The sequence below is a fragment of the Ahaetulla prasina genome, chromosome 4 (genome assembly GCF_028640845.1).
Source record: "Ahaetulla prasina isolate Xishuangbanna chromosome 4, ASM2864084v1, whole genome shotgun sequence".
NCBI classification, from domain to species: domain Eukaryota; kingdom Metazoa; phylum Chordata; class Lepidosauria; order Squamata; family Colubridae; genus Ahaetulla; species Ahaetulla prasina.
Genome location: NC_080542.1, coordinates 118,416,103 through 118,428,171, shown reverse-complemented (window position 1 = coordinate 118,428,171; position 12,069 = coordinate 118,416,103). Strand labels below are relative to the sequence as shown.

At 32.2% G+C, this 12,069-nt stretch overlaps 1 protein-coding gene across 1 annotated transcript in view; it reads left to right on the top strand.

Annotated features, from left to right (window-relative positions):
• MLLT10 (MLLT10 histone lysine methyltransferase DOT1L cofactor) overlaps positions 1–12,069 on the top strand; it is a 174,427-nt gene that overhangs the window by 153,040 nt on the left and 9,318 nt on the right. Inside the window, 6 exon segments of the mRNA XM_058181854.1 lie at positions 2,237–2,348; positions 3,592–3,664; positions 6,843–6,997; positions 8,722–8,910; positions 9,429–9,517; positions 9,626–9,978. Of these exon segments, the coding sequence (XP_058037837.1) occupies positions 2,237–2,348; positions 3,592–3,664; positions 6,843–6,997; positions 8,722–8,910; positions 9,429–9,517; positions 9,626–9,978 (971 nt within the window).

Genomic DNA, 12,069 nt, shown 5'->3' with positions numbered 1-12,069 from the left:
ATGTTTTTGTTCCATACAACCATTTGATATATGCAGAGTTATAGAAAGTTTTATTGGACATTTACAGGTTTCAGGTGCTCAAATTCACACTATTTCTATTGAAATTACTGTTTGTAAACCTACTTCAGCTTTTAAAAAGTTGGGACACAGGATTTCTGTGTAGTTACTAGAAACGTCTCTAATTTATATGATCTCACTTCTCCTTTAAGTGTTAATTTTTTATGCAGTTGTATATCTTGCTTGTGAGAATTGAATTACTGTTTAATTATTCATTAATCATACGAGGTTTATGAATGAATAGATACTATGCAATGGGAAATATACTTTATTAGAGGGGAGCCTTATTCTTTGGATCTGGCTAGTGGCATGCCCCAAAACAACAATGAAAACATCAGTCTTTTCAAATGAAATTTCACAATCTCCTCCCATCCTTGATTTTCATGTGCTAGATCTCATATCTGTCTTGTTTTGGGAAAGGGAAAACTAGAAAGAGATAAAGGGCTGACTTTTCTTTCTCATTGTCTCTGGAAAAATGTTTCTTGCCACAACTGTTAAAAAAATTGTCTTGGTTGAGGATAAAACCTGTCAGTTCTTTATACTCACTTCCTAATAGGAAAATGTTTAAGAAGTAGTTTATAGTGGTTTATAAGCAAGGTTTATCAATTATCTCTTTAAAAGTTGGTTTTAGGAGTGAAAGAGGTGAAGGTTCAGTTAAGCTGATTTATTGCTAAAAGTTTATTCACAGGAATTATCTCAACTAATAGTACCTGGCTAGAGTTAGATCAGGGTCAGTGGCATTCAAGGAGAGTTGTACTTAGTTCTTTTGTGGCTAAATGAGGGTTCTAGGCTGATCCCCCTTTTCACTCTGCTTCCAGGTTCTGCCTTCGTTCTTCCTTATTTCATAAGTATGGAGTGTACAATGGCAGAGTACAATGCTTCTAGAAGTACAGAAATCTGTTTCTGGTGGTTGCACTTGTGCAATTTTAACAATTATTTTGAAGCATTTAAAGTTTTGTTGATCACAACAAAATTATGGAATTATGATTATCTTTTTTTTTTGCTGAACCCACTAGCCTAATAAGTGCAGTCCTTAACATACTATTTAAATATTACTTCCTTTGTTTAATGGGAATTACTTTGTAGTAAGTGTTCTTAACTGTTTTGGACTGCATTTGGTCTAGTAACTTGTTTGTAAAGCAAATGTGTGTTCTTTTCGAATTTCAAATTAAAAAATGCTTATAATTTCAGTCATTTTAATGGCTTGTGTATCAAAGCTATAAGATGATATATTTTTTAGAAATTCTATTCTGACAAATAATAGTATTATATCTGGCCGTTACACTTCTGAATTAAGTTTTCAAATGCCATAAATTAATTGAGAGTAATGTAGTCACAAGGAGAAGATGTTTATAATACAGTGGATTAAGCAAAGATTTTTCCAGGCTTAGAACTGGGCAGAACTCAGTTTATCTTGTTGAGGGTTCATCTTCTCTTGCTTGACTAAAGTCCCATCAGAAAAATTGAGAATTGTTGTTAGCAGGATGGATGGATGGATGGATGGATGGATGGATGGATAAATAAAGAGTGTTCCAGTAAGTCAAGCTGGCTATCTGCCAAAAGTCTATTCCTTATTATGAGGTTCAGGACAGAGCTGTGATTTTGGTGAGACCTTTATTATATAGAAAACGTATCTGGAAGCAGAGCTGCTTTTCTTTTATGGGAAAAATAAGCTTTCTTGTGCATAAAAAATAGGAAGTTACTAAACAATAAGCAGGTTGTCCTGATGACAGAGTACGACCAAAGAAATACGACTCAGGGGTACAACTGAAATGGGACCTTTTGACCCCATTGCATTTTGCAATGTAAGGAGCAGGAGCATTTGTGAGACATCTGTTGTCTACCTGCCCTTATTGTAAATGGTTTTAAAAGATTAAACAATTAGTGTAAGCACATGGACATCAATAAGCAAAATCCTTATATTCCCAGTGTGATTTAGAAATGTGGGTAATTCTTTATGTCAGCAATATTTTGAAAATATAATTCATGGTTCATTTTAATTTCACTTATAAAGAAAATCCTGCAAATGCATTTTTACTGTGCTTTTAAACTTCTATCAACAGGATACTTGATAACTTTATTGGATTGACTACTTCAATTTTTAATTTAATACGTTAAAGATTCCTTTTAAGATTTTCCTTTGCATATTTCAAATTTCAATAATTCTGTGTTTTGGCAGGCATTACCTGGATCTTCTCTTGGCCTTCCTCCCTCACATGTCTATGGCAATAGGTTAAATTCCAACTCGACAATGGCATCACATACCACAGAAGCTGAAAACATTCAGTTAGGCAAGTTAAAAATTTTTTAATAGTATATGTATTTCTAAAAAAATGTTTCTTTTTATTTATTTCCATGCTCAACTGCTAGATGCATTTTACACATAAATAATGTTTTACGCCACAGAGTATGTGAAATGTAAATGTTTAAGCAGAGCAATGAGCAGGCAGGAATGCAACAATGTCTCTTGTGACTTTTTGTGATTGATGTGTTCAGTTGCTTTAGTTCTTTGCAATGAAAGTAGCATTGGGTTTTTGTTGTGAATCGTTTAAATCTTTATTTGCATAATTTATGGAATTACATGATCTCCGAGCTGGTATATCTGAGATCCTATTACATAAATTCACCAGTAACTGAATGAATACTAGTTGGTCTTTTTCATAGTACTAGTTTTTTAAAAAAATTAATGAGCTTCTGGATTTGCTTTGTTTCATTCTATCTTTAAGGATTTGTTGACATGTCCTAATAGTCATGCCTATCTGGGGGAAGGGAATGAGTTTAGCAGTTTACCAAGAATGGATCAGTCATGTCTTGCCCTCTAAAAGGCCAAGGGTCATTTGCTGCAGAATAGGGGGAGGGCTGCCTTGAAAGGGGCAGATAGGGTTATTTTATTGAGAGGCCATAGGGAAAAATAACCCTTTTGAGTCATGCCATGCAAGGCATTTCAGTATATTTGACAAAATGTTTTTTTTTTAAATATTTTCATCTCTTGTTTTTTATTTTTACCTAAAATACTAAATTACTAAATACTTACTCTTGCTTTAATAGAAGAGAAACATTTTCTAGCATTTGTTGCTAAAATTTTGTGAGAAAAAGTTACTGGTAGAAGTGACTATGTGGAGTATGGTTTGTGAATTTTCCTGGGATGCAAAGTGTTAAAAAATACAAAGCCTGAGGATTTGCTGTGATAAGCATACAGATTAGCTGTCCGCAGCTGTGATTCATTACTTTCACTGCAGAAATTAAAAGTGGCTGAGGGGAGGGTACTAGAAATACAAACCATGCTTGTGTGCTGTAAAACTGAAAGCAATGAAAAGACTAAGGCTAATCCATGGCCTGCTTCACCCACAGAAATTTGTACGGAGAATACTTTATCCATTGCAGTTAGCAGCTTTAAAGTAGTAGTCCTCTCTGATATTGCTACTGGAATAATTGCTAATAATGAAGGACATCTTGAAATGAGCTCAGTCTGCGACATTTTAAAATCTTAGTTCAGAAAGAGTCACTTTTGGCTGTGAAATATTTGCTGTGCAGATCAAGATCTTGGAGACAATAGCCGGAGCCTGGTTGGAAGGGGAGGTTCACCCAAAGGAAGTATTTCACCACGGTAAGCAAAATTTACAATCATTTAAGGGGGAAAAATATTTTTAAACTACAGAAACTTTTATAAGGTGCCCTATTTAAGTTGAATAAAATTATTTAGATATGTTCAGTTGGAGTAAGAAAATATTTTAGATTACTTTGAATTCACAGGGATATATCTAACATAATAAAGCTATGTCTTTTTCTCATGCATGGAAATTACTGAAGAATTAGGTACATTTTTTTACATTATCTGGTCTCACTAATATAGTTAATTTTACAGAAAAGCAATTATCAAATGGATGCTATCATAAGAATATTAAATGTAAATATTTGTATCTTTTTTGAGTGTAACCACACTGAAAAAAGGGAAGAATCTTGTATAGGGAGTGAAATCAATATTTTTTAAAATTTAAAACAACCAGGATTCAATCAGCAGTTGATATATCACTAGCATAAAACCATGGTACTGCACAGTTTGAATGTGGAAGATTTTCTAATAATGATTGGGTAGCATTTTAAAAGTGTTTCATTTTAATGTATGATTGGTAGTACATATTTCTACTATAGTCTGCAAATAGTTAATGCATGGGTAATAAACTTAAAAAAAGAATGTCAGTGTGCCACTTTTGCTTATGAATTGCTATATCATGGATAAAGTGTGTGTTAGTGATATGTGGCCAGATTTTCAAGAACCTGGAGATCTCAAAGTCTGACTGAAAAATATATCCACTCTGCAAATTAGGCCAATGTCATTTTAGGAATAAATCCTTTAAAATCTTTTGAAGCTGAGTGTGATTGACTTCTAATTAAGTGTTGTAGAAATATACCTCTACTTACTGAAATATAAAGTTATATAATAAAGTAGATCTCTAGGTTAAAATGGTTTAGTTTGAACGGCTTTTATTCATAATTATTTGTAAGGTTCCTGTCCCTAGTAATTCATTTTAAACTAAATTAAATTGAGAATGTAATATTTCTTTGTTCTTCATGCTCCTTTTCAAATTTGTTAAATCTTAATTTTAATGTAAACCCTGTGAATAATGTTTAAGACAGTTAACTTTTTATTTTAGTTTTTTTAGAAGGATTTTGCCCACTGTTTTAAGGTGTTAAGAAGATAAGAGAATTAAGGAATCAGAATTAAGACATAATACTGAGAAAAAATATTTTGTTATCTTTTGGATTTTGTCAATTATAATAAAATATGCATGGATTGAAATAGATAGAATTGCCAAATTTATACACAGTGCTAGCATTAATACAAACATACTACTTTATAAACATGTATATTGATATACAGAGGACGAATTTAGAAGATTCACAGTACTATAGAATGTATGTAAAGATTTTCATTTCTCAAATGTGGCAAAAATAATCTAAGACAGGTCACATTAAACATAGCAAAGAGTCCTCTTCATTTTAATCATATTCACCTACTTTTAATATAAAAGCTGTCAGAATTATATCTAGCTAGTGACCTTCAGTGAATCTAGTAACAAAAATCCAGCAAAGGCTAATATTGTTTCTCAGAGGTATTATTCAAGAAATACGTAGGTATGGGTGATTTGTTCTCTGTCACTCTTTCTTTACACATACACTTAGCCAAGTATCCAAGAGATTTTAATTTTGCAATCTCTTATTCATCTGTGGCTATATAATCTTCAAGTATTTCCATAAAGTTTATACCAGGGTTCAGCAATGCATTCAGGTTAACATATTATGTAGCAATACTGCTTGAAGAATACAATACCTTTTGAAAATATGTCAGTAATTTGCTAGTCATTGGCTAGTAAAATCGATAAATATTTTTATCTTAATTTAATAATTGTATAATTCAATACAGTATATTATCTCATCCTAGACATGGATGATGTGGTTGATTAACCATACAGAAGAGCAATTTACTATTGGGTGAATTCTGATATTAAAGAGAAAAATAATTGCTTAAACACTGTAATTTGAGTGCATAGTAAAACAAAACAAAAAGCAACAACAACAACTGGTGAAGGGTTATGATCTATTTGAAATTTTAATCCTAAAAACTAAGAAAATAATGGTTCCTTTTAGTAGCAGAAATAATTCTGGTCTACAACATTAAATCATGATTAAGTACATTTGTATAATATATGCATATAATTTATTCATTATTTCATCTCCACCCTCACTGATTGCTTGGTATATACCTTCTATTGTGTAAAAAAAAAACCTGGAATGCTGGCTGTATGTGTGCATGTGTATTAATATGTGTATTTTCAATGATAGCTGGGAACATGGGAAAATAATGTTATATATATTTACAGTGGAGCAAGGGAACAATTACAATTCACCAACAGAAAAGGGTTGCTAAATTTATTTAATTTCAAAATAGTTATGTACAAGTTCTGGGATTTGATTATTTTGATACATCATGCTGCTGTAATGATATTTCTAAACACAGATATAAAATGCTTCACATTTGACATTTTAGCTGAAGTCATTGTCATCAAATAATTTGTAGTGTTGGTTTGTGTGCATTTTAGAATATAAAACTTCCCAAATTGTTAAGGCCTCTGTAAATTAAATGTTGGTCATGATTTCCTAAATTAGTGTACTGGCTACATAAATATTTAATACTTTCCTGCACATCATTATGACTGCTGTTACATTCCAAAAGGGCTTTTTCTGTTGTTATTAATTTCTGAATTCAGTTATATAGTGATGTCAGATGAAATCTTACCAAAAATATTCATTTTAAGTGAAGATGTCTGGGCATGATAGCTGTTTTTTGTTATATCTTCTGTAGATATTTAATTGAAAGAGACAGTTTTGCTCTTTGTGTCATAGGGCTGAGCATTTTATCAAGGTACTTATTTGGTCTGATATTTTCTAAGTGTATTATAATTAATTTCATTATATATATGTACATATTTCTTATTATGTTTATATGTTATTAAAATATCCTGAAAATCAGTACACTTTCAGTTATCTATGTCACATTAAATTAGTTCACCTAAATAATTGAAGTTTTGATTTTAGTGCAAAACTCTCCTAAAAGAATTGACATGCGGGAACTTCATCATTAAACTATTTGGTGCTGAGACATATAGGTATCTTAAGGAGGATTGATTAAAAGAGTTAAGAATAGCCAAGAAAACTGATATGTGTATGTTGTATATATCTCCTCTCCCTTTGTTCTTTTAGTGTAATTCATAACCTTTCTACAGGTCTCCTGTAAGCAACTTACAGATTCGTTATGATCAATCTGGAAATAGCAGTGTAGAACATTTGCCTCCAACACCATCTACTATAGAACAACTTCTGGAGAGGCAGTGGAGTGAGGGACAACAGTTCTTGCTGGAACAAGGAACTCCCAGTGATAGTAAGTTTTTCATCCTGTCCTGGTTAATTTTTTGATTGCTGTTAACGATATACATTGATGGCCTTACTATGTAATCTAATATCCATCAGAAAACTATTATTGATGTTTATAAATTTTATATTTGAAAGATGATCATCATTCCTGGAATATACCCATATGTTTAAAATGTGATTCTAATCATATGTTTCATTCCTGGTATATAAAGACATGCCTAAAACGTTAGTCAATTACTTTAATTTTGCTGCAGAATTATTCTGAAGTGGGAGGATGGTGATAAGAAAGAATTTGATAATGAAAGATGAGATCATAAATTTATTTTGAAAAGATGTAATTAAAGCTTATCTTAATCTTCAATGACTAGTGATATTCTGATTACATATGCATATAAATGGATTAAATATTTGAATTGTTTTAAAATTATTTTACTATTTTTAAAAAAGTTTCTTTAGTATATTTTCTTGATTACCGATCATGAGTGAAGTGCCATCTAGAGGTATGTATGCACGTGTGTGTGTGTGTGTGTGTGTGTGTGTGTGTGTGTGTGTGTACTTTGTGTGTTTTTATGAATGGTATCCTGACAAAAATGCTAATTGTGAGGAAATTCATGCAGGGATAATCCTTTAAACATGATAGCTGGAGGACAGGTTTAGCTAAGTCTTATTGCATCTCATTTGGGCATACTGAGAGTTCCTTTGTATATTCTTGAAGAGGAGGGATAAAAAGCTAAATCCTTGGGAAATGACCAGATGTGCCTGCACTGCTATACTTGTGTCTGTACTAGGCCTAAAGGTCATGTTAAACAAATACAATTTAGAATTTTAAAAGCAGCTTTTATGATACTATAATGGCTAAACTGTCTTTATGTTCTAACTGAGGAAAGTTCCGAAATTTATCTAAAATTCAAATTTCAGAATAGAAATGACTGAGGATATGCTTTATTTGCAGGAAGAGGGCAAGAGCTTCAGGAGTCTTAATGATCCCTGCTGGGTCCTCTTTAAATGGACATTGGAAACAGCTGGATTCTGTTGATTTAATATGCAATAAAAAGTTCTCATTGATTACAGAAATTCTGTGGGGTTTTTCTTTTTACATCAGCAATTGTCTTGAGGTTATAATGATTCATTAAATTTTATAATTAGGTATATTTTCTTTTCTGAAACTACACTGTTACTATTTGTTAATAAAAGGCAAATTTTTAAAATGTTTTTTTTAAAATTCCATTTCAAATTGAATAAAGTAGAAAACATATGTACAATTTGTTCACAAACGTTGGAAAGGCAAATAATTGCCTGTGCTTCAAAAACTCTGGACTGAACTTTTTTTTGCTTATAAAAAATTATGTTTAAGAATTTCACAATATTTTTGATATAACAATAAAGATACTGCTCTTTCCATAGTGGCATTGGCACTATACTTCCAGCAAGGGAGGAATCGGGCTAATTATTTGTGGATGAACTGATCTTGTGCACCTTCTGGTCTGTCTGTCTTATGTAGAAATAACACATTAATTTAATTCTTATTGTGGCTAATTTCAAGGAACGTTGAAATATTTTCTATTTTTTCAATATTTTATATAGACATAATTTACATTGCAAGAAATATTATCCAGTAATTTATTAGCAAACAAATAGTTACAATAATGTACCAATCTAATTGCATATACAGAATGATGCCCAAACAATTTTTAGCTGGAACTTTCAGGGTTTTAAAATGTTTTTGTTTAGTTTTAGGCATGCTGAAATCTTTACACCAGCTTCAAGTTGAAAATCGCCACTTAGAAGAACAGATTAAAAATCTAACTGCTAAAAAGGAGCGCCTCCAGCTCTTAAATGCCCAGCTTTCAGTTCCTTTCCCAACAATAACAACCAACCCAAGTCCTTCTCATCAAATGCCTACATTTTCAGCACAGACTGGTAAGTAGAGAAAAGTAGGTCTCTCTTTTAAATTGAGTTTTACAACAATTTCTAAAAGGCTTGTAGGCTGTTACCTAAATAAATGATGAATGTTATCTCTGTGGGAAAAATAATTTTATTATTCCTCTTTCTTATAAATGTCTTCCAAAATGAATAAAGCCTGAGTATATTTTCAAAGAGAAAGGCACATGCATATTAGATATGCTTAAACTTTTGAGGATGACCAAAAGGGAAATTGATTTAAATTATCAGTTTATGTACCTTTATGATGTCAAAAATCATTCACAGGTAATGGGATTTCCCCCCTAAATATGATAAAAATTGCAGTTCAAATAACAACTTTCTTTTTAACTTTGTCTTCCAGCTGTGATTGAATCCATTATCAGCAATAAAAATTGTGGACATAAATAGCTTGATTTATTAGTTTCAAAGTTTAGATTTTATTAAATATCCTCATATAATTTCTGCATCAAAAAGCATAAGACCTTATTAAAATTGTTTTTCAATTGTCACTCTAGCTGTTAGCTCTGATTCTCTAAACAGCAGCAAAAGCCCTAACCTGGGAAGCAGTTTTCTACCTGACAATTCCCTCCCTGTATTAAATCAGGTACTGTTTTTTTAATAGCTTTTACATATCTCATTAGTTAATACTAATTTCCTATTATTTTGCTGTTTTGTGAAGTTTGACATAGCTGAGTCTTTGTATTTTTATTAGGAAATACATTCCAGTGGACAAAGCACTAGCAGTTCCTCTGCTCTTTCCACTCCACCACCTGCTGGGCAAAGTCCAGCTCAGCAAGGCCCAGGAGTTGGAGGAGTTCAACAGGTCAATGGTGTGACGGTGGGGGCACTTGCCAGTGGAATGCAAACTGTAACATCCAACATTCCCACAGTGGGTGGAATAATTGGAACTCTGCCAGGTAACCAGCTGGCAATCAATGGAATCGCTGGGGCTTTAAATGGAGTAATTCAGACTTCTGCTACAATATCACAGAATCCTTCTCCTCTAGCTCACACAGCTGTGCCACCAAATGCAGTGCATCCTCTGCCAACCACACTCAGTAACAGGTAAATTATTTTGCCAAATAGATATGTAAATAGCTATATTTGGATATAATATTCTTAATGATGAAAGTACTTGCTTACAGGTTTTTGTCTCTCTTATGTCCATCTTGCACTACACAATTTACCAAAGTATGTTTGGATTTGGTGGCATATAGGTTCAAACAAATAAATAAATACATTCCGAAGTGCATTCTCTACTCTTTCTATCTCACAGTTTGCATTTTATGTTACAATGTTTATGGGAATACAAAATTAATCATATATGTATGGGAAAAGAGAAAAGTCAGAGTGTTTTCTGAAACAATTTAGCAATCTAGTCTCAAGCCCAGCATGCATTCATGCTGTGCAAATTAAGCAGCATAAAGGCATAATAAATCAGTCTACAGTAGAAAATCAAAGAAGATGCTCCACAGAATGATGACCATCATCAAAAAAATTCTGTCTCATGTAGGTCCTAGGTTCTCAAATTTAAGTTTCCATGAAGGTAATTACTTCATCAGGCATCCAAGATCCAAATGGCTTAAAATTTTAGGGGGAAGACTAAACTGGATTCTTATAATACTGGAGTTATACATTCTAAATGCCTAACCTAGTTTTCTTCCTACTTGTGTGCCAAAAATGGAGTTGTGTTAGTGCTTCCAAACTGCCAGTAACAAATATGAGGCCTTGTCTGTTATCGTAAGGTAGATTAAAGGCACTCTTGCTGTTGCCGTTATCTACATTATCATCACCAAAATAGTATAATGTCAAGGAGCATCTCAAATTGTAGCATTAAATCTTCGGAAAGTGCAATGGCATCCAGAAGCAGTTGAGGTTCTCTATCTATATCAATCTCTTATCGTTTTGGTACTGTCCTAGCCCAATTTCAATATCAGAATTAAGTTTCAGCCTCACCCATTGTTTCCAAATTCTTATTCAGATATTCTTCTTAAATTAATACATAAAAATGGTTATTTGATTTGTAGTTCATCTGCATATTGATGACTTTTAAGTCAAATCTTTTGATACCTTTGTCAAACACATCTCTAGTTATTCAGATAGAGGATTTCAATTTGAGATGCCACTATCCTCTACTGAAGTTTAAAGTTAGTATGCTTGATAGAGAGTAGTTATTGTCTCAAAACTATAATTTTTTTTTATTTAGTTTATTTAAGAAAAATTGTTAATCTTTTTAAGGTAATAGGAGGAACTTGTCTTCCAGATAAGAAATATAATCCGGCAATGCTGATTGTAAATTCAGTTTGGCTAACTGAATTAATAAGAATCAGCAAATACTTAGAAGACAAGTAGGATGCGTAAGCCTCCAGGAAGCAGTTATTCCATTTCCATAAATTGTGTACGATGAAATAAATGTTTACCATTTTACTTTATCTTCAGCTAGCATAACACTGAGTCATTTTTACAAGTAGAGCAGCCGTATAAATTAATAAAATAAAACTAATCACAACTATCCTATGATATTTGTACCAACTTGGGCTTTATTCCTATCATTCAAGATTTCATACCACTCAAAGCTGCTTCACTGGTCAACAATCTTCAAAGCTACTTTGGAAAGGGAAATGGGAACTCAATTTTAAGATTGATATAAAAATGTAGGTTTTCCATACATAATCAGCATTCATTGTTTGACTAGTGGCCAGGTTGATGCTTTGTTTATATAAAATGTATGACTCCCCATGTTTTGCATCACATAAATAACTTAGGTGCAACAGGCAGCATTGCTAATGTTCGATTTCATCAGTTGCTTTGGCATACATGTTCTCTTCAATTACTCCCATTTGCTTTGAATATTACTTTTGCCAGATGGCTCATAAAATATTAGATTTATTAGTGTCCTTCATAGGAAAAGTTAAATATCAAATTTGTACTGTATTTAATTATATAGTGTTTATATAGAACCAATGGTTAAATTATATGAAAATTGAGACCTGAAAAAAATTTAATTTTCCAGAAGAAGTGATGAAAAGTCCATAGTTAGTGATTGAGTGAAAAGAAATATGGAACTCCAAATACTAAATGAGGAATTCTAGAATGAAATAGTTAAAATGTTTGCAGTGGATTACAAAATTGTCCATTAAAATAAAGAATGTCTGA